The 26354-nt window shown below is 46.3% G+C and overlaps 1 protein-coding gene across 7 annotated transcripts in view; it reads left to right on the top strand.

Moving 5' to 3' along the window:
* The window catches only part of kifap3a (kinesin-associated protein 3a), a 249575-nt gene that overhangs the window by 10424 nt on the left and 212797 nt on the right, over positions 1-26354 (top strand). For 6 of the 7 annotated variants that reach the window (XR_015077662.1, XM_085982637.1, XM_085982636.1 and 3 more), the window contains exon 2: positions 6690-6821. Coding sequence is in view for 6 of the 7 variants with exons in the window: in XM_085982637.1 (XP_085838763.1) it covers positions 6690-6821 (132 nt within the window). In the remaining variant the exon portion in view is untranslated. Of the gene's footprint in view, positions 1-911; positions 944-6689; positions 6822-26354 lie in introns of those variants that run through there. The other variant, XM_085982635.1, reaches the window with a different exon arrangement.

Genomic DNA, 26354 nt, shown 5'->3' with positions numbered 1-26354 from the left:
CCATGTACCTTGTAGTGCTGATAGTGATTTTTTTCAGGGGAAGGCTACAAGTTACTGAGAGTTTTGACCTGCTTATTTGTGGGATGGAAGTTTTAGCCCATTGCTTTCCATGGTAATTTTGCCATAGTCAGTAGAACATTTTCAATTGATTTGCAGCCATTCTTAAGCTTTGTAAACGTGTGCTTCTGAAAAAGAAAATAAGGATGAGTGTGTGGGGGGAAAATACATAAACCAGAGTTTAACTCTGGGAAATCCTAAGTATAGTTTTCATAATTCAGTATTTTGACCCCTGTCAGAAACCTTGTATTGCTGATCCAGCAGTATGATTCAATGAATGTATCTCCAGATTCCTCGTAGGACAGGACACATTCCAAGCTGTTCATTTATAATGACTAGTTTATGCTGATTCCATGCTGACATGTTTAATTTTTGGGAAGGACCCTAAGATACTGAATAATAAATGTTTTGTGGCTGAATCCCCAAAACATTGGGAGATTACATGCACTCCAGTGATTGATCTCTGACCTTGTGTGTTTTTAAATGTTAACCAATTTTATAGCACGCAGGGTGATGCTACAGTGATTTCCCCCATACAGTTGATAAGACTAACAAAATACATATAACAGATGAATGATAAAAGATGCAGAATCTAAAAGGAGACAGGAAAAAGTTAATATTTTACATAATAAAAGTATATTTATGGTGGGTGTAATAAAATCTCTTTAGGTGGAGACATTATCACACATTAGGTCCTTTCGCAGATCAGTTCACCAAAGGACTGCAGAGTGCAGCTTGTTAACAAATTCTAATCCAATAAGAAATCTGCAGCAGAAATTATGCTGCAGCGATGACTGGGCATTCAGCCCAGGGCTTGCTCAGGACAGGATGTTGATTGTGTGCTAAGTACATAGTCATAGATAGATGCGATGGAGCGCAGTTTGAGGTATGTTTTGTTTAGGGCACTTTGCCGTGCAAACATTTTCACTAGGTTTGTTTATTTAAATATACATTTCTGCAGATAACAGGCAGGATGGGAAGGTTGAATTTTTGTCAATCTTTTATAAAGGAGCAAACTAAAAAATGGGATGATGTATTTTAAAATAAATGTGTTTCATCATGGGGAAATATGTGCTGTATTTGTAACAAACCCTCGTTCTCAAGCTTTTAAGGGTGGGGCTTACCATTTATAGTCCAGATTACAACAGAAAAATACTTTGTCATTCCAAACTAGTAGCTATTTCCAGTTAATATTAACCTCTCCTACATACATGAGTGCTTACAAATACACCACTATTTTCTGTTTATTCTATATTACTGCTTTTGTAAATTAGATATGACTAAAGCAATGTTGGATTACATTCAAAGCCATGCTGTGTGTATTTTTCTTTTGTTGTGGAAGCATATTAAAATACACAGCAAAAAATGTTTTTCTCTCCACAGTGCAAAACCATTATGATTAGTTTATCTGTTTTCCTACAATGATTTGAGGACTGAAGTACTCTGAGTTTAAAGCAGAATTAGACAAATAATTGAGTGAGTGCTGGTGCAGATGGGCCAAATGGCCTCCTTCTGTGCTGTACTATTCTATGATTCTATGAGTGAGTGTTTGGGAGGTATTCATTTTTGGGATGGTCCAGATGGTCTATTGTCTTTTCTGGTCCTGTAGAAGTTCCTATGTAAAAATTTGGTAATTGGGCAATTGCAAGAGGTACTTGAGCTAGTTTGGTTTACTTCTCATTCCTTTTAATATAGTAGATTAATTTGTTGTTTTATTAATGCCATAATGTGGAGCATAAACACGGGCATGGATCAGGATCAGTTGGGTCGAATATACATACTTTCTATGTAATCAACAAAATGATTAATTCTGACATATTACAATTGTCAAATGTGCCACTATTGGAGGTGTCTTTGGAGAAATTTCCCAAAACTGCTCTGCACATTACAGCTGTAGAACTTTTCTGGGTTTAAAAAATAAATAAAAACGCTTCCTATCTCTGCTTATTTTAGAAAATAAAACATTAGAGAAAAGATTAATGCAGTAAAACTAACATGGGTTCAGGAAAAATATCTTACTGAAATAATTACAGCCATCCAAATATCTTCTCAAGGATAGCAATGTACAATTTTGAAAAGGCCTGAGAGAGGAGCAGGTGGTGGGAGGGAAGAAACTGTATTCCAGCATCCCTTTCGTTACAAATTGATCCTTGCTGGATTGTAAAAATACATTCTGGTGACAAAATTCAGCTTTTGGTAAAATTCTTAACCTATTTTTGGAATGAAGTTAGTAAGAAAGAAATAACTTGCATTTATATAGTGCCTTTAACGACTTCAGGACGTCCCAAAGCACTTTATAGACGATGAAATACTCTTTGAAGTGTAGTCACTGGTGTGGGGAGGGGGGGTGGTGGTGGTTTGCTGGCAACACCGTGCACTAAGTGGTGATGGATGTTGATGCTGGGAAAATGGAATGCTTCCCATTTCAGGCATCCACTTTCAGCATTCAGCACTCCCAGGTCAGGAATAGCACAGTCAAAAGCAGAGTCCAGTTCCCTGTACTTTGCCCTAACTGTGCCTCAGTCCCATCCTTGGAAGCGGTTTTGCTTTGCACCAATACTAATGTTATAGTGTAAATCCAGAGTCAGGCCCCAACCATGCCAGACCTGCTTCATAGTGATGTTAAAGTTGTAGTGTAGATGCAGCCTAAGTTGCATGAGTTTGGGAATTGGGTGAGGCATTGCATTAACTTTTACATCTTTGAGACCTTTTGATCTATAAGCTGTAAGACTCCTAAGTGAACTGAATTTGAGGCAATCTCAATCTCAATCCATTGCACAGTTATGAACAAATTTGTGGCCTTAAGTGGAAAATTTCACAGTAGTGGAGTTAGGAATACTTTTCTAAAGTTGGGGCTAAAGCACATGATTGGGGCGGGATAGCTTTATTTTGCACCTCGCCTGCTCTCTACTTGACTACTGTCCTTACTGTTGACACAGGGTAGCCAGTCTGTAACAAAAAAAAGATTATTTTATTCTTGTGCTGACATGCTGCGCCTTAATGTGCGCAGGTGTTATTCTTGGCTCAGTGGTCGAGGTCATGGGTTCATGCTCCACTCCAGGGACTTGACCACATAATCTAGGCTGACACTTCAATTCGGTAGTGTAGGAATGCTGGGCCATCTTGGATAATAAATTAAACTGAGGCCACATTTGCCACCTCAAGGTGGATGTAAAAGATCCTATGGCACTATTCAGAGAAGAGCAGGGGAGTTCTCTTGGTGTCCTGGCCAATATTTATTCGTCAACCAACACCAGTAAAATAATGGTCTGGAAATTGCGGTCGGAGGCTTCCCACAGGCGAATGCCTCCGAACCGCAAGTAAACTCCGCACCTACCTGGTGCCTCTGTACCTTGGAAGACTCATGCTCCTGGGTCTGCAGGTGTATGCCTGCGTAAAGGCGCATGCGATTCTCAAGCGTTCCTGGGATCACATGGGCTGGCCCAACCAATCACAAAGGAGGATTCCCATTATGCTTATGGGGATTCCATTTACGTACGGAATCCCCATAAGCATGAATAGAAATCCCCCCAAAAAACACACTTTCACAACACTTATAAAAATAAATATCACATGGTCAAAATTAATTAAAATACAATTTAATTAAACATTTAAAACAAATTTTTTTTGAAAAATAAATAAACATTTTCAAGGGGCCAAAAGTACCCTAAATTAATTTTAAAGGTTTTTGTATGGTTAAATCATTAAAAAAAAATATTTTCATATTTATTTAAACCCTTTTACCAGGCGTAAGGGTTTTGTGGGCATTCCCTGTGCCAGCGAATGTCCATTTCCTGCGGATTCGTATGATCTGTCATGTGGAAAGCCAGAACTTGCGGGGCACTTACGACATGATATGCGGTCATAGGTCCCGGAGTAGCCGGGCCAATATATCTGGTCATTGATCTCATTGCTGTTTGTGGGATTTTGCTGTGCACAAATTGGCTGCTGCATTTCCTTGCATTACAACACTTACTACACTTCAAAGGTACTTCATTACCTGTGAAGTGTTTTGGGATGTCCTGAGGATGTGAAAGGTGCTATATAAACGGTAGTTTGTTCGTTCTTTCTTAACTAAAAATGTACTAGTTCCTGTGGGGCTGCAGAGTTCTTCCATCAGTGAAGAATATAACGATGGAATGCAATTATAGTTTAAGCAGTTGATGTTTAAACAATCTGCTATTGTTAATTGCTGTACATTCCTGTCTTTAGAAATTACGATTACATTACTAAATTAACATCTCCATGTTAGTCAGAACTCTACAGATTGAAACCATAATTTTCAAGTTGTTCAGTAAACAAAGTGAGGTACAAAACAAAAGTCTAACTCTTAAGATTCCTCTTTAAAATGATTAGTCAAAAAAAGATTTTCTTGAATCTTTTTGATGCCCAATTTAATGTTATTTTAAAACCCCAAGTGTGTAATTGGGTGTGCTTGGCTAAAAATGGTTCACATTCTGATCATTCCTCACACTGCTGGACTCCTTGAAAACAGTAAACTTCTTGCTTCTCTTACCCTCTGAAATCAAATACTAAAGGATATAAATCTTCAAATTTTATTTTTAAAGAGATCCTGAGACTTTAATCAGAAAAAACAGCAGTAGCTTACTATTAAACATTTTTAATGTACATGGGGAAGTTGGAATATTTTTCAAGTTGAATAAAATTCTCATTTGAGGATGATGCCATCATCCTCACCTGTGCAATTATTGTATTAATGTTTCCATTGTCCATCTCCTATATGTTGCCCATGTAATAAGCATTAAGATAAGAGAGTGTTTGAAGACCAGGACCTCAAACCTGGCGCTAAGCTCATGGTCTACAGAGCAGCAGTGATACCTGCCCTGCTGTATGCCTCAGAGACATGGACCATGTACAGCAGGCATCTCCAAAGCACTGGAGAGGTACCACCAACACTGCCTCCGCAAGATCCTGCAAATCCATTGGCAGGATAGGCGTCAGTGTTGTCGCTCAGGCCAACATCCCCAGCATCGAAGCTTTGACCACACTCGATCAGCTCCGATGGATGGGTCACATTGTCCGCATGCCCGATACAAGACTCCCAAAACAAGCGCTCTACTCGGAGCTCCGGCACGGCAAGAGAGCCCCAGGTGGGCAGAGGAAACGCTTCAAGGACACCCTCAAAGCCTTCTTGAAAAAGTGTAACATCCCCACCGACACCTGGGAATTCCTGGCCCAAGACTGCACAAAGTGGAGGAGAAGCATCCGGGAAGGCACCGAACACCTCGAGTCTCTTCGCCGGGAGCAAGCGGAAGCCAAGCGCAGGCAGCGGAAGGAGTGTACGTCAACCCAAGCACCCCACCCACCCGCCCCTTCAACCACCGTCTGCCCCACCTGTGACAGAGACTGTAGGTCCCGCATTGGACACATCAGCCACCCGAGAACTCATTTTTAATGTGGAAGCAAGTCATCCTCGGTTCCGAGGGACTGCCTAAGAAGATATGTTGCCCATATAAGCATTTAGATGAAGCTGTTATTGTAGGTATTTTGTGAATCAAAATTGCCCCTCAGTCAGGAGAGTGCGCTCTATAAAGGTGTGTGTTATTATTATGTATTATTCATGGCCTTGGTGACATCCTTGGCTCAGTGGTAAAAATCTCACCTCTGAGTAAGAAGGTCATGGATTGAAGCCCAACTCCTGAGCCTTGAGGCTCTATAGTGTTTTGAGACCGATGTAAAAGGCACTATATAAGTGCAATTCTTCCTTTCTTCATAGAATATCTAGTAATCCAACCGCAAGCTGTCAATAAGTCCCTCTATTAAGGAGGGCTGTTGTTTGTCTTCTATACTGAGATTACTGCTTTGTAGTCACTGCCAAGTTATTCCAATTGCTATATTTCCTAGTGATCAACTGCAATCACTGTGACTTTATTTTTGTTAACTTCATTGTTAATGGGGTCAGATGAGTGTGACACTGAGAACCAATGTCAGTGCATGGACAACAATTTGGGATAAAACCAGTCCATGTAGTTCAGTGATTTCAAGACGGCAATCTCATCTCAAAGTTCTAATCAGTTGCTTTACTTTTGTTTTTCTGGTTTATAATTTATGAATCCCTTGGTTAGTTTACTGCCATTTAATCACTTGCAGGTGTTATTTTATATTTCACTTCTGTAATGTGTGATGTAAGATCAAATCTGCTATGTAAGAGACATGGACTCTAATTATAGAGGTAACCATAATTGTTCAGTGATGTGTATGATGTGCACGATCTTTGTAAATTGATAATACACACAAGTTATGTTGCTTTTAACAAGCAGATAGAGACGTTGACATCTTTGTCTATTCCATTGCAATAGCACGCAAGAATCATCCATTGAGTCTGAGATACTGTCAAATAGTACAAATGCTGTTTTCACAAGAACAGCTCATAACTTAACCCTGGAAGTTAGATTTTTTACTCTCTCAATTTTACTGATATACTGTTGGTATGAAAAATTCCCCGTGACTGAGATTCAGTTTTGAATGTTGTCTGAAACATCTGGTTTTAAAATTAAGGCTGCGGATCACTACATTGACATGTTTGAGTTTTTTGTGTAGTTGTTCGTATTTTTTTCATATCAGTACGGATCTCTGATTTCTTTGTAGCCCTAATAACTATTTCTTTTTAGAAAAGTGAAAGGGGGTAACATAGATGTCCACCCAACAGAGAAGGCTTTGGTTGTTCACTATGAAGTGGAAGCTACAATTTTGGGCGAGATGGGCGATACCATGCTGGGAGAACGGAAGGAATGTCAGAAGATGTGAGTAATAGCCAACAAGTTGTGCTGTTCCAATGTCTTTCTTTATGATTAAATGAAAGAATGGGTATTATCCATCTTCTACACTGTACAACTACAGCAACTTGCATTTACATAGTGTCATTAATGAAGGAATGGCTAAGTGTGCAAAATATCAAGTGTGTAACAGAACAGAATTTCAATTAAAACTGAATAACAGGAGGAGCACTGAAGAACAGCTCCCCCCTGGAAAATGGGGCATTCTCCATTGTTCCCTCTAATTTTTTTTCTACTGAGTGGGCCACGAACTCCTTTGAGTGCGACCTTTTCCTTTGTGAGCAAATTTGAAAACAACAACAGCAGCAACCACTTAAAAGCATATATACAGTAATGCCATATTGCCACTCCACCGTCTCAAATCATGAGACACTCAGACAAGGTTCTATACAAGTTTAACATAGCTTCTCTGCTTTTGAATTCTATTCCTCTAGAAATGAGCCCCAGTGCTTTATTTGCACTTTTTTATGGCTTTCTTAACCTGCATCGCTACTTTTAATGATTTGTGAATCTATACCCCTCGATCCCTTTGCACCTCTACCCCATTTAGACTCTTATTTTCTAAGGAGTAGATCGCCTCCTTATTCCTCCTACCAAAATGCACCACCTCACACTTATCTATATTGAAATTCATTTTTCATTCACATGCCCATTCTGCAAGTTTGTTTACGGTAGAATTAATTAAAAGCTTTTAGTTCATCATGTATAAACTCTATTTAATAAAAAAATACTTGTCAGAAATGAGTGGGATATAAAAGAACTGCATAATAATGTATTAACACTTCAGAAACATCACTCAGTTACACAGGTTATGCATCGACAAACAATCCAAAAGCACAAGGTGAGCTGAAAGAGGCATATCTATTTGTGCAATTTGTCTTAATTTTAAAGTTTTCAACGTATTAGCCCATCCCTCATGCCACTATAGCAGTGGCTGCACAAGCAGCAGGAGCAGCGGCTTTCCTATGGTGCTGACGTACTGGACGTCCACCCACTACAACTAGACAACCAACAAATATAAAGTGCTGTAGTTCTTCAGTTCACAGTATTAATAAGAATTGAACAAAAATGGGTATCTATTTCCAACTTCAATCACTTCCACTAATAAATGTTGTTTTCTTGAACCAACACACCCCCATGTAACATGTCAGAAATGCAGCACTTATCCACAAGTGCAGAAAAACCACATACACAATTTGCGTCACTGAATTAAAAACAAAAGCAGGAAAAGCTTTGATTTAACAGAAATAAACATTCATCTTTCTTCCTGGACAGGAGAACCAATTAGACTGACTTGGAAATGTTTACTAATGTGTTGATGTAAAGATGTTAATTTACAAATTTTGCTTCTAATGTTTTTCTCTCAAACATTCTCCACAATATTAATCCCTGGTCTTATCACGAAAAGTGTTGAATTATTTTAGGTACTTCCCAATTAAATAGTGGGGAACAAACTTCATTGTACTCTCGATTTTAATCTCCTATTTCAAACATTTATACCAAACCAAAATTGTACATCATCAGTTTAATCAAAGTATTTTCTGTGTCTTTCTCAATCAACAAATTGTAGTTTCTTCTAAAGTACCTTCCTGCAATTTTTATGCATAATTACATAACTCGTATCTATTAACACTCCACTAAATGTTTAAGAGGAAATCTATATTTACATTATTCCTGGGACTTGTTAGGACTATAGAATGACAGACAAAATTTTTCCCCTTTTTTGGTCCTCTTCCTAAACGCCTTACTTTATTGACTTTCAAAAAAATATCATTTAATATGTAACTCCTACAAATTCTCCCCACCCTCCCCCTCCTCAACAGCATGGTTGCATGTTTGTGTAAAGCTACCCACGTCAGTCGATCGTTCAAATCAAATATTGAGAAATTTCAATTTTAAAATGTTTTAAGCATTTCAGAACCTCTTTACAAGTGTTTGGACTTCAAGACCTGGTTGAAACTTGTTTAGATGAGGGGAAAATTGATTTTTGTTTCTGTTTCTTCCAAAATCATATTCGAAACTTAGGGGGGAAAAACGTGTTTTTAACACTCATTTTTTGTGAAAGCTTCATTAAAAATCTTTAAATTCTTTCAAGTCTCGTTGCAGCTTTGACAGAAGTAGAAGTTGCTCCAAGTTTCTCTTTCCCTCTTCAACGCTGTCGTTAAACATACAACAAAAAAATAATAAAAATAAACTCTTAATACCAAATGGAGCTCAAATAAGAAGTGAATAAAATGGTCACACTTCCTAAGAAGGCGGTGAGGTTACCTATCCCCAGCCTTGGCGATGAGTTGGGATCAGTTTTGGAGAAGTTGTTTCCTCATTTTTTGCTGCTGTTCCCTTTGTTGCTCTCAGACTCCGAGGTACAAACAGGGGCACAAACGTTTTCCCCTCTCCCAACATGATTTAAAAAAAAACCCTGATAGACTCTTTCGAAAAGGGGTCACCACCTGGCAAAACTTAACTGGAACTTACCGCGGGACATTCAACATCAGTTTCCCGTGTTTTTTTCCAGCTTTAAAACGATTTTCTGAATTTTTAAAATGAAAATTCTCATTTTTGTTTCACTGGGGGCCTAAAACTTGTTTGCGGAGCTTCCTTCCAGTGGCCATTGTACATGTGCTGCGCTCTACCCGTGTTGTTTCAAAGTGCGGACACCGCTCAGTCCCCGGGAATGGACTACATGTGCCTGGACCCTCACCGCTCCCTCCCCCTCCATCTCATTCTCTCCCCCCGTTTTTCTCTCTCTCTCTCTCTCTCTCTCTCTCTCTCTCTCTCTCTCTCTCTCCCCCTCTCTCCCCCCCCTCCCTCCTCCCGCTCCCCCCCTCCCGCCGTTCCCTCGCCCCCCCCGCCGTTCCCTCGCCCCCCCCGCCGTTCCCTCGCCCTCCCCGCCGTTCCCTCGCCCTCCCCGCCGTTCCCTCGCCCCCCCCGCCGTTCCCTCGCCCCCCCCGCCGTTCCCTCGCCCCCCCCGCCGTTCCCTCGCCCCCCCCGCCGTTCCCTCGCCCCCCCCGCCGTTCCCTCGCCCCCCCCGCCGTTCCCTCGCCCCCCCCGCCGTTCCCTCGCCCCCCCCGCCGTTCCCTCGCCCCCCCCGCCGTTCCCTCGCCCCCCCCGCCGTTCCCTCGCCCCCCCCGCCGTTCCCTCGCCCCCCCCGCCGTTCCCTCGCCCCCCCCGCCGTTCCCTCGCCCCCCCCGCCGTTCCCTCGCCCCCCCCGCCGTTCCCTCGCCCCCCCCGCCGTTCCCTCGCCCCCCCCGCCGTTCCCTCGCCCCCCCCGCCGTTCCCTCGCCCCCCCCGCCGTTCCCTCGCCCCCCCCGCCGTTCCCTCGCCCCCCCCGCCGTTCCCTCGCCCCCCCCGCCGTTCCCTCGCCCCCCCCGCCGTTCCCTCGCCCCCCCCGCCGTTCCCTCGCCCCCCCCGCCGTTCCCTCGCCCCCCCCGCCGTTCCCTCGCCCCCCCCGCCGTTCCCTCGCCCCCCCCGCCGTTCCCTCGCCCCCCCCGCCGTTCCCTCGCCCCCCCCGCCGTTCCCTCGCCCCCCCCGCCGTTCCCTCGCCCCCCCCGCCGTTCCCTCGCCCCCCCCGCCGTTCCCTCGCCCCCCCCGCCGTTCCCTCGCCCCCCCCGCCGTTCCCTCGCCCCCCCCGCCGTTCCCTCGCCCCCCCCGCCGTTCCCTCGCCCCCCCCGCCGTTCCCTCGCCCCCCCCGCCGTTCCCTCGCCCCCCCGCCGTTCCCTCGCCCCCCCGCCGTTCCCTCGCCCCCCCGCCGTTCCCTCGCCCCCCCCGCCGTTCCCTCGCCCCCCCGCCGTTCCCTCGCCCCCCCCGCCGTTCCCTCGCCCCCCCCGCCGTTCCCTCGCCCCCCCCGCCGTTCCCTCGCCCCCCCCGCCGTTCCCTCGCCCCCCCCGCCGTTCCCTCGCCCCCCCCGCCGTTCCCTCGCCCCCCCCGCCGTTCCCTCGCCCCCCCCGCCGTTCCCTCGCCCCCCCCGCCGTTCCCTCGCCCCCCCCGCCGTTCCCTCGCCCCCCCCGCCGTTCCCTCGCCCCCCCCGCCGTTCCCTCGCCCCCCCCGCCGTTCCCTCGCCCCCCCCGCCGTTCCCTCGCCCCCCCCGCCGTTCCCTCGCCCCCCCCGCCGTTCCCTCGCCCCCCCCGCCGTTCCCTCGCCCCCCCCGCCGTTCCCTCGCCCCCCCCGCCGTTCCCTCGCCCCCCCCGCCGTTCCCTCGCCCCCCCCGCCGTTCCCTCGCCCCCCCCGCCGTTCCCTCGCCCCCCCCCGCCGTTCCCTCGCCCCCCCCCGCCGTTCCCTCGCCCCCCCCCGCCGTTCCCTCGCCCCCCCCCGCCGTTCCCTCGCCCCCCCCGCCGTTCCCTCGCCCCCCCCGCCGTTCCCTCGCCCCCCCCGCCGTTCCCTCGCCCCCCCCGCCGTTCCCTCGCCCCCCCCGCCGTTCCCTCGCCCCCCCCGCCGTTCCCTCGCCCCCCCCGCCGTTCCCTCGCCCCCCCCGCCGTTCCCTCGCCCCCCCCGCCGTTCCCTCGCCCCCCCCGCCGTTCCCTCGCCCCCCCCGCCGTTCCCTCGCCCCCCCCGCCGTTCCCTCGCCCCCCCCGCCGTTCCCTCGCCCCCCCCGCCGTTCCCTCGCCCCCCCCGCCGTTCCCTCGCCCCCCCCGCCGTTCCCTCGCCCCCCCCGCCGTTCCCTCGCCCCCCCCGCCGTTCCCTCGCCCCCCCCGCCGTTCCCTCGCCCCCCCCGCCGTTCCCTCGCCCCCCCCGCCGTTCCCTCGCCCCCCCCGCCGTTCCCTCGCCCCCCCCGCCGTTCCCTCGCCCCCCCCGCCGTTCCCTCGCCCCCCCCGCCGTTCCCTCGCCCCCCCCGCCGTTCCCTCGCCCCCCCCGCCGTTCCCTCGCCCCCCCCGCCGTTCCCTCGCCCCCCCCGCCGTTCCCTCGCCCCCCCCGCCGTTCCCTCGCCCCCCCCGCCGTTCCCTCGCCCCCCCCGCCGTTCCCTCGCCCCCCCGCCGTTCCCTCGCCCCCCCGCCGTTCCCTCGCCCCCCCCGCCGTTCCCTCGCCCCCCCCGCCGTTCCCTCGCCCCCCCCGCCGTTCCCTCGCCCCCCCCCGCCGTTCCCTCGCGCCCCCCCCCGCCGTTCCCTCGCGCCCCCCCCCGCCGTTCCCTCGCCCCCCCCGCCGTTCCCTCGCCCCCCCCGCCGTTCCCTCGCCCCCCCCGCCGTTCCCTCGCCCCCCCCCCCGCCGTTCCCTCGCCCCCCCCCCGCCGTTCCCTCGCCCCCCCCCCCGCCGTTCCCTCGCGCCCCCCCGCCGTTCCCTCGCCCCCCCCCGCCGTTCCCTCGCCCCCCCCGCCGTTCCCTCGCCCCCCCCCGCCGTTCCCTCGCCCCCCCCGCCGTTCCCTCGCCCCCCCCGCCGTTCCCTCGCCCCCCCCGCCGTTCCCTCGCCCCCCCCGCCGTTCCCTCGCCCCCCCCGCCGTTCCCTCGCCCCCCCCGCCGTTCCCTCGCCCCCCCCCGCCGTTCCCTCGCCCCCCCCCGCCGTTCCCTCGCCCCCCCCCGCCGTTCCCTCGCCCCCCCCCGCCGTTCCCTCGCCCCCCCCCGCCGTTCCCTCGCCCCCCCCCGCCGTTCCCTCGCCGTTCCCTCGCCCCCCCCCGCCCTGCACCATCTGCAAACCTCTTGGGGTAGAAAGAAAAACTCATTCAAAAATTCATGTCAAAATCTTCAGAGGCTCGGAAGGAAATGAACTTTTGACCAGCCACAGCGGCTTTTAAGTCAAAGCTAGCTGACTGCTGACAGATCAACGCAGGGAATTCTTTCACAGTTAGTCGTGATTTGCAAATATGTATTACTTATTTTGTTGAAACATTTTGTCTATATTACGGCAATTAATCTTAATACAAGTCCAATGGGGCTAATCTAACACCATTAATCTCCCATCATCTTTCAGCACCTAATCAAATAATTCAGGTAACATACACCCATAGCAATGATATCAAAACATCAGCAGGTCAGTGGTGTAATCTCTTGCCCTTAACCTTTTAAATTTGCATAGTTGAAGCATTTTAATGCAAAAAGTAAAACGTAGCAAGTTTGATTTCATTTTTCAGAAAAAAAACATGAAGCAGTACTTTATAGCTCTATGCAGTCTTGGGGATTAGCTTTTGAATGTGGAATGTTAAAAGTTTACCAGAGTGCTTTTCCAGATAGAAAATCTTACTGTAAAATTGAAGGATCTGCACTGATGGGAGAACTCTCATCGCATTGCACTGTAGTCCACTCTGGATCACAGTGCAATGCTATGCAGGTTTGACTATTGGACTGTCTGATCCTAACCTGTGAAACTCTTAATTTGCCCTATTAGAGTCAGAATCTAATGAAATTCCATTATCATGTCAGGGGGTCATTATCTCACCTTCCCCAACCATGGATTATTCCACAGCAGCTGCATCGACAGGGTTTGTTCTGTAATGAGCTTTAAATGTTACTGTTTAGATCTTTGCACCTGTCGTTGTCAAACTATCTTTGTCTAAACATGGCAGCAAAACAGCTCATTACTCCAGGCAACACCTGAATTGGCTGTGTTTTTAGTTTTTTTCCCCCTTAAAACATTGTGCAAGTGTGTTATTTTCAATATCCAAAACTTCCTTCATAAGTATTTTTGAATCCCTCAATTTTCTTCTGCGCCTCTTTTTAAAGTGCAAGCTCAAGAGTAAGATATGACTTTGTAGGCACCATCAACCCTCTAGTACCTTAAACAAGTGGGCAATCTTGTGTAAAACTTAGATGATAAATATAAGAGTGCTAATCCTAATTATAGCTTTCTTAACTGTTGTCCTAATTGAGATGAGAAAAGCTAACCTGTCAAAGATTTGGGATCAAATCAGGAATCATTTTAATGTACATGACTGAGTTCCACAGTAGGCAGTGCACATATTAGTTGAGCATTGACAAAGAAGTGTTACAATAGTGACTGATCTGCAGCTGCAAGTTGCACCTATTGTCATCTGTTGCTAAGTGATAGCACTCTTGCCTCTGAGTCAGAAGGTTGTGGGTTCAAGTCCCACTCCAGAGACTTGAGCACAAGATATAGACTGATACTCCAGTGCAGTACTGAGAGAGTGCTGCACCGTCGGAGGTGCCTTCTTTTGGATGAGACGTTAAAACAGAGGCCCCACCTGAGAGGACAGACGTAAAACATTCCATGTACTATTTGAAGAAGAACAGGAGAGTTCTCCTCGGTGTCCTGGCCAATATTTATCACTCAGCCAACATCAGTAAAACAGATTATCTGGTCATTATCACATTGCTGTTTGTGGGAGCTTGCTGTGTGCAAATTGGCTGCCGTGTTTCCTACATTACAACAGTGACTACACTTCAGAAGTACTTAATTGGCTGTAAAGCGCTTTGAGTCATCCTGAGGTTGTGAAAACGCTATATAAATGCAGGTCTTTCTTTACTATACTACAAAGTTGATGGCTACCTTGAGAACCATTCATGCAGTAGGCCAATCAAGTGAGTGGGTATAGATTGTGAAATTCATTCACCTATGTGGGCTGGCAATAAGTCCTTCGATTCCCACAACTGTCTTGGGTATAGCTCTAAAAACAGTTTATTCAATAGTTTGAAGTTCTAGCATGAAAGCTCATTTTGTGGACATTACATAATTGAAATGTGTTTCTAAATATCTGAGTCAAGTGACCTTGCATGTAATCAGCAATTGTGGAGAAGCACTATTGCTTCATTTTGGCACCTGGTATATTGGAGAAAATATGCTGGGTATGGAATTGAAGAGTGTTCTTCCCATCGTCTTCAGCTGTAAGGTTGCAATGTAAAAATGTTTTGCAAAAATAATGATGCATGCCAACAAGTTACAAAGCTTCCTATTTGACCTTGAGCTGAGTTTCTGACCCCATATCCTCTCCGTCACAAAGACTGCCTACTCCCACCTCTATCATTACCTCCGCCTATCTGCTGCTGAAACTCTCACTTGTGCCTTTGGCACCTCCAGACTCGACTAATCCAATGTTGTCCTGGCTGGCTTCCTATCCTCCACCCTCCATAAACTTCAGCTCATCCAAAACTCTGCTGCCTGTATCCTAACTCGCACCAGTTCCCAATTACTCATCACCCCTGTGCTCGCTGGCCTACATTAGCTCCTGAACCCTAACACTTCATTTTTAAAATTCTCATCCTTGTGTATAAATCCTTTAATTGTCTTATCACCCCCTATCTCTAACCTCCAAACTCTCATTCCACTGATTTTGGGTTGTTGCACATTTCCCTTTCCTTGTCCCACCATTGACAGCTGTGCTTTCAGCAGCCTAGGCCTTAAACTCTGGAACTCCCTACTGAGGGCTGGATACAGGAGCCCAGTCTGACCCTGACATTACTGGGGGCTGGATACAGGAGCCCAGTCTGACCCTGACATTACTGGGGGCTGGATACAGGAGCCCAGTCTGACCCTGACATTACTGGGGGCTGGATACAGGAGCCCAGTCTGACCCTGACATTACTGGGGGCTGGATACAGGAGCCCAGTCTGACCCTGACACATTACAGGAGCCCAGTCCGACCCTTCCCTAAGCCTCTCCACCTCTGTCATTTCCTTTACCGTCCTCCTTAAACCCACCTCTTCGATCATGCTTTCGGTCACCCTTCCTAATATCTCATTTGGCTCGGCGTCCATTTATGGCTGATTAAACCCTGTGACGTGTCTGTGACGGTTTCCTACATACGCCCCACACACAATGAAAATATGCTATGATGTTTTTTTGTTTGTTCAGCTATATGCATGATGATAGGCAACTCCTTTTTGGATTTAGCTGACAGTTAGTCAAATCCACAAAGCCCTGGTGACTGCTTTTTAGGATATTTAATAAGCTTGGTCTGTTTAATTCAAAAAGAGAGTTGATTTGGAGCTAAGAAGAGATTAGTCAGACCAGGTGGATTCTATAGCTGGTAAGGTTACATAAGAACATACATGAAGAAAAAAATAATGTAGACTCAGAAGTCAATTATAAAATTATAAATCAGCATAGCGATAGAAAGCACGTTGCTTTTATTATTCATTGTCAAGCATCTACTGTAAATATATACATTCTATAATGCTGTTATTTTCTTCATCTATTTAATAAATTAATTTGGCAGTTAAAGACTATAATGAGATCTGTTGTTGATGTTATTCTGCAGCTTTCAAAAATGAGGAGAATACTATGGTGACAGAATGGACCCAATAGCTAAAGAAAGGTTTTTCATTTATTATCATAGACATGTTCTAGAAAGTGAAGATGCTCTTAAGGCAGAGGGAACTAAGATTTGCCTGTGAGAGTAGTCTAAAATAAGTAACCTATAACAATATTATAAAGCAGCTTACAATTTATACCAAACTCTGCCTCATCTACACCTTTAGAGAGATTGAAGAAATACCAGCAAAAGACATAAATATCCAGTTCAGGTCACAAGGGGTTCTATTGTCACTCTCGGGTTATGATAACATGCAAGGAGATTTTGGGCAGTGGGAGTGAACTCCCACAAAAGTAGGATGCCCAGACTGCTTACGGGAGCGACTGGCGCTGCTGAACCCGAGTAGGTATCTATGATAAAACAATGGGGAATATTAAAGCTTGCAATAAAAACTTAATTAAAAAAATTTAATGTTTAGACCATGGTGGCCTGCATAGCTATTCTGTGAACAATACGCACTTGGAAATCGTGGAATTATTAGTTGATTCAACTCGTGAGGAAAACTCTTCTAACTCATTTGCAATTTGATCTAGTGACTAATCAGGGTTTCCTTCCTCGTGGGATAACTGGGTAGTCTGCTATTTCTCAACTCTTGCTCCATCACTTTTTATTAGGGTTGCAAAATTCTGGGAATTTTTAAAAGAGGAAACTTTCCATGGGAATTTTCGGGAATTTATGGGAATTTAGAGTTTTTTTGCACACTGATTGTTTTTGTCTCTGACCCTTATATTATCTTTGTCGTCAAAATAGACACACTGTTCCATACAAATAAAAACAGGCTTTCAAAACTTTATTTAGGTTATAATTTTGAACTTTATTGAACCCCCACAAAAAAGACCCATCTAAAATAAAATAAAAAGAGCGTCAGTTTATTTAGCCTGTAATTTGTCCTTATTTTGTCCCTTTGAGTCTTCTGAGTCTTCTACTCCTCATTGCTCCTCCTGATTCTCTGACTCTGGCACTGACGTGTCCATTTCCTCCACTGTGTCAGTGTCTAGCTGTGTGGTGGACACTTCTGTATCTGGCTCAATAAGTTGTAGGTTCGCCCGGATAGCCACCAGTTTCTCCACTCTCTTGTTAGTCAGCCTGTTGCGCACCTTTGTATGCGTATTCCCAAAAAGTGACCAGTTTCGTTCAGAGGCCGCTGATGAAGGTGGGATTTGGAGTATCACCGATGCAATAGGTGACACGGCCTCAGATGCACAAAGTCCCTTCCACCAGGTATGTGCACTGATATGCTTGCATGATTCCCATATCCCATCCCCATTCCAAAGACCTTGTTTGGTAGAGAACTTTGCCAGACTTCCCAGAACTTTGCCCACATCCAGATTGAGATGGTGTGAGAGGGTAGAAATCACACTGTAAGCGCTGTTGATCTGTTTTCCAGAAAGTATTGGTCTCCCAACATGCTTTGGGTCCAGCATGTATGCTGCAGCATGAATCGGCTTGACACAAAATTCTTGACGTGTCTGTATGAATTGAACAATTGCCTTCTCCTCTGCTTTGAGCAGCAGGGATGTGGGTAGGGCAATGCTGATTTGTTCTTTTAAATCAGTAAAAAGCCTGAACATCTGACAAGACAGCGTCATCTCCTTCAATCTGAGCAATTGCAGATGCTACTGGTGAGAGTAGTTTAAGGCTGCTAACCACTCTCTCCCAAAACACATCATCCAGCAGTATTTTCTTGATGGTGGTTTCCATATCCCCAGACTGGGATATTGCCATTTCTTGCAGCGACTCCTTGCCCTCCAGAAGGCTGTTGTACATTATGACAACACCACCCCATCTAGTGTTGTTGGGCAGCTTCAGTGTGGTGTTCTTGTTCTTTGTCATTTGCTTGGAGTTGTAGGTTGCTGCAACTACCTGTTTTCCCCTGACATACTTAACAATTTGCTTAGCTCTCTTGTACAGTGCTTCCATGGTTCTCAAACCCATGATGTCCTTGAGGAGCAGGTTAAGCCCATGAGCTGCGCACCCAATAGACGTAATATGAGGGTAGGCCTCCTCCACTTGAGCCCAAGCAGCCTTCATATTCGCAGCATTGTCAGTAACTACTGCAAAGACCTTTTGTGATCCAAGATCGTTGATGACCGCTTTCAGCTCATCAGCAATGTATGTGTCTGTTGTCCTTCGTGTCTTTGAGCTTTCCTTGGACTCTGTTATACTCAGCCTCCAGCAAATAAGTAGACAAAGCATGTCTGGTGGGAGGACAGTATGCAGGGTGAATAACATTGAAAAATCTCTTCCAGTACACATTGGCTGTGAGCATGAGGGGTGAGCCTGTTGCATATACAGCTCGAGCAAGGCACTCATCTGCATTCTTCTGGCTATGGTTATCCATTGTATCAAAGAACCTTCCAAGTGGGCCAGGAGTTGCTGATGATAAGGAGCCTGATGCTGAATGAGAACCATCATCTTCTTGAATGGAAGCAGAGGAACTCTGGGCTGACTGCTGTGAGCTTTGAGTGAAGTTGTTGCATTTGGATAAATGCTGCTGCATCTTTGTGGCATTCTTTACATATGGCTTTCTACAGTGTTTGCACATGTACACAGTCTTTCCATCTTTAATGCTTGGGGTAAAATGCTTCCACACATCCGACGGTAAACGTGGCATTGTTCTATGCAGAGAAATAAAGGGCATTCATCTCTGTGTCGAACTGCGGTCGATCAGCACGATTGCAACAGGGTGAGTACATTTTTGCTGATGCTCCATGTGATGGAAGCATGACCTGTACACACACGACGCTACATCACCAATAGTGTATTATTTTGTATATTTTAAATTGAAGGACAACAGAGTTCAACAAGTAACTGGTTTATTTGGTATAAAGTCTGATTTACTTACTGCATCATCACAACATCAGCAGAAAACAAAATGACTTCCTTCAGGACCCCTAACCTGGATCTTAAAAAAAACTATAGCACTCTTACAGATGCCTGCAGGCCAATCACAATTCAATATGCAAATATTACAAATAGAGGGAGCGAATCGCTCATCCACTCATCCAACCAATCAGGACACATTTGTTCACAGTCACACACACAACTTGTAATTATTAAAACAAGCCAAGTAAGAAGATAAACATATATTGATTAAGAAATTCCTTAATAATTAAGATTCCATCTCTGTTAGTAATTTTAAGAGCGGACCTGTGGGGGGAAAAAAAGAAAGAAATACAAAAAAACCAATTATGCTAGCATGTGCTTTTTTGGGCAAAATTCCCAAGCTAAACTTCCCGTGGAAAATTTCCGGAAATTTACCGGAAACTTTCCACCCCTTTGCAACCCTACTTTTTATTCATAATGACTTTTTTGCATGAAATAAAAAAAAGACAGGAATTTTGGGCCCTTTTTGTTTTATATAAAAAAAAAGCGCAAAAATTATTTGGTTTTCGTGCTCAACTGTAGATTACGTTAAATTCATGTTGGTGGAAATTCTGAATTTTCAGCTACTTCTAAATTACATGTATGTAGCAAGGAGATTATGCCATTTACAGTGAGATATAGTAAGTGGCCATAATAGCAGTAAGGAAAGCCTAGCTTTGAGGTCCTTTATCATCTCAATATGTTGCCAATCAAAGCTTTCAGTCTTACATTTATGTACACAGCACAGTAGCTGGTTGGGTGTTACTTTTGTTTTACTTGTAATTTTTGAAAGTCTCTAGGCCTGCAGGAAAGGTTCTGTGTATTTTAGGAAGGGTGGGGCAATTTCACAGTATAATTTACAAAATGTAATTGTAAATTTGAGTGTTAAAAAGCCATATGTGTAGCAGAAATGAATAGTTTTCTCTTGTAGAAACAAACTTTCTGTTACAGTAGTTCATTGTTTTACATTTGGCTTTACCCCATGCCTCCACTTGATCCTCCTTTTCTTCAAAGGCGGTAGTGTAACACTAGCCCTTGTTTTGGGTTTTAACTGCCACGCAAATTTATTAAACAGCAATAGAGCAAGCAGAGAATAGCTTTTTTATCGTCGTTATTACCCTTTGCTAGCTCTTTATATAGGAGGCAATGAGAAAATATTTACAACTTTAGTGGTAAAAATATGTCTGGTTCCTTTTTAAACTTTTCTTTAACCTTTTCCTCCCTAACTACGGATGTTGTCTGGCCTATCTTAATTCAGGAGTTCCATTCAAATAACCTTTCTTCGAAGGCTATAGATCAAAATTCAGTGCTTTGTAACTGGAGCTTCATGAATTTAAATAACTTGCCTGTTAAATTCAGAAAGCTGCCAGTCAGACATATTTTGGGGAAAAAAAAATCTCCTCATATTTCTATTTGAATTGTGTAGCTTGGTGTTGTGTATGTACCTTTAAGAAAGAACTGCTTTTATACTGTAGTACCGGCAGTGACCACACCTGTATATAAAGCCATAGCAGGCTTCTGTACTTTCAGTTCCAGCATACCCTCTGTTCAGTAAACACTTGTTATTACCGTTCTCCTGCAGTCCGTGTGATATTGATACGCGGACACTACAGTGGCGACGAGCAGGTTCGAACTCGCCTGCAGTACTGCATCACCTCACGGGGATCCATCCCTGAAAAGAAGCTTCTTGGAGGTCGAAGCCAGAGCAACGGGCGTCGACCGTGGGCAACCGCCCAGTGATCCATCGGAGTTCAGTGAATCGCACGGGAAGCTGTGGAGAGCTGGGCTTGGCTCCCCAGTCAAGGTGTTCCAGCAAATCGTGCTGGTAGCAGGTAGTACGCTGACCCTTCCGGACTGCGGCGGGCTTGAGCTTGATCGAGCGGCTCTGCAAGGGGGCCGTGCAGCGTCGTCGGGAAGGAAAAGAGAGAGAGAGAGAGAGGGTGGAGCGCACAGGGCGCGGTCGGTGCTCAAGAGCCGGGCAGCGTTAGAGAAAATAAAAAGAGGGGAAGGAAAAGAGACGCGCAGTGGACAGCGTCGAAGAAGAATAAAACTAAGGAATTTAACTAACAAAAGAGAGACGCGCTGAAGCCGCGGGGCGCCGCAATGACTATTTAGAACGCTAGGAGCAGCATTGGCAGCAAGGGGAAGAAGGAAAAGCGCGGGAGGCGCCATTTTAATCCATTGGGGAAGAAGGAAAAGTGCGGGAGGCGCCATTTTAAACCACCCAAGATGCCGAAGAATGGCAGTATCACTGCTTTTGACAACGAAATAGAAGACTGGACCACGCATGTGGAAAGAATTGAAGTGTACTGCAAGGCAAATGGGGTGGCCGATGAAAAGAAGGCGTCGGTATTATTAAATTTGATGGGCGCGAGAATGTACGGCCTATTGCGGAATTTAATTACCCCAGCTAAACCAATGGAGAAAAGCTTTGAAGAGATTGTCAATATCTTACAGGAACATCTAAACCCTACACCACTGCTGATAGCAGAAAGATTCAAGTTCCATAAAAGAAACCAGCACAAAGATGAGAGTAATGCTGACTATCTTACGGAACTACGCAAGTTATCGAAGCACTGCCAGTTCGGAGCAGGACTGGCAGATACATTAAGGGATAAGTTTGTCTGCGGGCTCCAGAGTGAAGGAACCCAGAAACGACTACTTTTGGAAAAGGACCTTACGCTAGAAAAGGCTTTCAGCGTGGCAGTATCCAACGAAGCAGCAGCACGGGGCGCTGCGGAAATACAACAGAAACCGCAAGAATATAGCACCAACAAAATGGCATATGGAGCAGAAAAGTGCTATTGCTGCGGCAGAACAACCCATGACCAGAAGGATTGCTGGTTTAAGGACAAAGTATGCAGGCAATGTGGAAAAGTGGGACACATAGCACGAGTCTGCAGGTCGGGAAAGAAAACCAACACTAAAAGAGCTACTATGGAAAAGTACAAGAAAGTAAAAAAAAATGACAGACAGTAGTTCAGAAGATCAGGAGAGTGATAATGACTCCGGGAGCAGGAGACTAAGTTGTCTAAAGTTACACAACGTGATCGCAAAGGAGGATCACCGAACCATTTGGGTCACCCTCATGATAGCAGGGTCCCAAGTAAAGATGGAATTGGACACAGGATCAGCCCTAACAGTCATGAATCGACGAGACTATGAGTGGCTATTCTCTCACATACCCTTGAAGGACACGTCCATTGTATTGAAGACCTATACGGGGCAAAAAGTCTACCCCAGAGGAAAAATAAGGGTGCCTGTTAAATACAACGGCAAGGTAACACAGAAACTGTATCTATATATACTACAAGATGGAGGACCACCATTATTGGGATGTGAATGGATCCGAAAAATACAATTGGATTGGCATTCCATTCAGGCGCTAACTGTGGCTGACAAAAAAGATGACGACGTCACACCTGGACGACTGTCAAAAATTCTAACTGACGCGAAAGAGGTGTTCCAGCAAGGACTTGGGACTCCAAAAGGAGTAACGGCAACGATAAAAATGGAAGATAACGCAAACCCAAAAATTTTTAAGGCCAGACCGGTACCGTACGTGATCCAGCCGTCGAAGCAGAGCTGGAGAGTCTGGAGCATTCGGGTGTGCTGTCCAAGGTGGACTGGAGCAAGTGGGCCACACCCATCGTTCCTGTAATGAAGAAATAATTGAGCAGCATGCCTGGGGAGCCGAAGAAGGTTCGCATCTGTGGGGACTTTTAAGGTAACTGTGAACCCAGTCCTGCACATAGTACAATATCCACTTCCGCGGATAGAAGATATTTTCGCCTCACTATCTGGAGGGAAACGCTTTACGAAGATTGATCTGGCCCAAGCGTATCTACAAATGGAGGTAGAAGAAGCATCTAGAAAATACCTCACGATAAACACTCACAAAGGTCTTTACCAGTACAACCGACTGGTATTCGGGGTAGCATCAGCTCCGGTTATTTGGCAGAGGGCGATGGAACAAGTCCTGCAAGGGATCCCGGGGACCCAGTGTTATTTGGACGACATCCTGGTTACGGGTGAAAATGACGGTGAACACCTTGCCAACCTGGAGCAGGTGCTCACTAGATTACAAGAATATGGGCTACGAGCCAACCGCCCCAAATGCGAGTTTTTCAGGAAACAAATCTCGTATTGTGTCCACATGATTGATGAAGAGGGGTTACATAAGTCCCCAGACAAGATTGAGGCAGTAGTCAAGGCTCCAGCACCGGAAAATGTGTCGCAACTGAGGTCGTTCCTCGGGTTGGTGAACTACTACCATAAGTTCTTGCCAAATTTATCTACAATTCTGCACCCACTGAATGCCCTGCTGCAAACTGGAGTAGCATGGAAATGGAGTGATGAGTGTAAGCGTGCCTTTCAGAAATGTAAATGCCTAATCACTTCAAAGGAAGTATTGGCCCACTACAATCCAACACTACCGATTCGGCTGGCATGTGATGCGTCTCCCTACGGCATTGGTGCGGTGCTGTCACACAAATTCCTTGACGGTTCAGAGAGGCCAATAGCCTTTGCGTCACGCTCGTTAACCTCAGCCGAGCGTAACTACGCCCAGATTGACGGGGAGGCCCTCAGCCTGGTGTGGGGGGTGAAGAAGTTCAATCACTATCTGCACGGGCAGAAATTCACCCTACTGACTGATCATCAGCCTCTTGTCTCCATTTTTAACCTAAAGAAGGGCGTTCCGGTGATGATGGCGCAACAGCTGCAAAGATGGTCCCTTTTTCTAGGGGCACATCAATACGACAGAGTACAAGGGTACGAAACAGCATGGAAACGCTGATAGGCTGTCGCGGCTGCCGTTGCCTACGGTAGAGGAAGCACCTGCAGTGGACCCTGTTGAGATATTCCATTCGACCATAGTCGAATGTCTACCTGTTACAAACTCAAGTATAGAGAAGGAAACCCGAAATGACCCGACACACATTCGGGTCTATGATTTGACGGTGAAGGGATGGCCAGCACATGGCGACTCACTGTTGCCAGCATTCTCGCCAAGGAGAGAACAGCTGTCAGTGTGCCGGGGGACCTTGATATGTGGATCCCGAGTGGTAATTCCACCCAAGTTGAGAGAGTGCTCAATGAGCTTCATGAGGGTCATCTGGGAGGAGTAAAAATGAAGAGCCTAGCCAGGGAGTTTGTGTGGTGGCCGGAAATCGATAAAGAAATCGAGGATATGACCAAGAGATGCACAGGATGCCAGAAAGTCCAAAACGCTCCACCACAGGCCCCGCTATACCCATGGGAGTGGCCCTCATCTCCATGGCAACGGGTACACATTGATTTTGCTGGTCCATTTATGGACTCAATGTTTTTAATCGCCGTGGATGCACATTCAAAATGGCCAGAGGTCATCAAAATGTCCTCCACCACCACAGAGAAAACTATTGCAGTCTTACGGACCATCTTCGTCAGGAATGGCTTGCCAGAACAGATGTGCTCCGACAATGGACCACAGTTTGTGTCCAAGGATTTCCGGAGGTTTTTGAGGAATAATGGTATAAAACATTACACATCTGCCCCATATCATCCAGCCACAAATGGATTGGCTGAGAGGTTTGTTCAGACCTTTAAAAAAGCAATGAAGACGATGTATAACGACAACATACCACTACAACACAAGGTGGATAATTTCTTGTTTGCTTACCGGATTGCGACACATGCAGTCACCAACCAAGCTCCAGCCATAATGTGCTTTAACTGAAGGTTAAGATGTCGCCTGGATTTGCTCAAACCAAACAAGACGAGATGTTGAGGATAAGCAATTCCAGCACATCAATGAGAAGCCAACCAGGAACTCCAAGATAGGGGAACCAGTCTTGGCCCGCGACTACCGAACAGAAAAATGGCAGCCAGGAACGATATGCACACAGCAGGGACCACTAATGTACACAGTGGACGTTGGAGAGAGCATCGTGAGATGCCATGCTGACCAGATTCTAGAGTCACAGGAACAAGTCAAACCCATACTACGAGCATGCGCACCTGGTGATGAACCTGAAGTACAGATTGCGTCTACCTCAGAATCCGTGGTATTGGAAGCTGACTAACCAACCAATGACAATGAGCCAGAATCGACTCTGCCGCAAGAACAGGATACTCGAGAAAGGCGCTATCCAGACAGGATCAGGAAGCCTCCTCAAAGACTGAATTTATAAATAACAACATAAGAAATAGGAGCAGGAGTAGGCCAATCGGCCCCTCGAGCCTGCTCCGCCATTCAATAAGATCATGGCTGATCTGATCCTAACCGCCAATCCACTATCACAGAACCATCTCCTGAATCTAACAGAATTAGACACACGAAATAGGAGCAGGATCAGGCTACACGGCCCCTGGGCCCGCTCCGCTGCCCACAGGGCCATGACCGATCCGAACCTAGACTCATGTCCAAATTCCTGCCCGCTCCCCGTAACCCTTAATTCCCTTTACTTCTAGGAAACTGTCTATTTCTGTTTTAAATTTATGTAATGATGTAGCTTCTACAGCTTTTTGGGGCAGCATATTCCATGGACCTACCACCCTCTGAGTGAAGTAGTTCCTCCTCATCTCAGTTTTGAAAGAGCAGCCCCTTATTCTAAGACTATGCCCCCTAGTTCTAGTTTCACCCATCATCGGGAACATCTTCCCCGCATTCACCCGATCCAACCCCTTCACAATCTTATATGTTTCAATAAGATCGCCTCTCATTCTTCTGAACTCCAATGAGTAGAGTCCCAATCTACTCAACCTCTCCTCATATGTCCATCCCCTCATCCCCGGGATTAACCGAGTGAACCTTCTTTGTACTGACTCGAGAGCAAGTATGTCCTTTCTTAAGTATGGACACCAAAACTGCACGCAGTATTCCAGGCGCGGTTTCACCAATACCTTGTACAACTGAAGCAATACCTCCCTATTTTTATATTCTATCCCCCTAGCAATGAAAGCCAACATTCCATTGGCCTTCTTAATCACTTGCTGCACCTGCATACTAACCTTTTGAGTTTCGTGCACCAGGACCCCCAGATCCCTTTGTACTTCAGTACTTTCCAGTTTCTTGCCATTAAGATAATAACTTGCTCTACGATTTTTCCTGCCAAAGTGCATAACCTCACACTTTCCAGTATTGTATTCCATCTGCCAAATCTCTGCCCACTTCCTTAGCCTGTCGATGTCCCCTTGCAGGTTTTTTATGTCCTCCTCACTCACTACTTTCCGTCCCATCTTTGTATCATCTGCAAACTTTGATATGTTACACTCGGTCCCCTCCTCCAAATCGTTAATATAGATTGTAAAGAGTTGGGGACCCAGCACTGACCCCTGCGGAACACCACTAGTTACTGATTGCTAGTCTGAGAATGAACCATTTATCCCAACTCTCTGCCTTCTGTTAGATAGCCAATCCTCTATCAATGCCAGAATATTACCCCCAATCCTGTGATTTT

Source organism: Somniosus microcephalus, chromosome 3, assembly GCF_052327205.1.
Source record: "Somniosus microcephalus isolate GS21.2 chromosome 3, FLI_Smic_1.0, whole genome shotgun sequence".
NCBI classification, from domain to species: Eukaryota; Metazoa; Chordata; class Chondrichthyes; order Squaliformes; family Somniosidae; genus Somniosus; species Somniosus microcephalus.
Note: the sequence above shows the minus strand (reverse complement) of the source record. Positions and strands in the feature narration are given on the sequence as shown.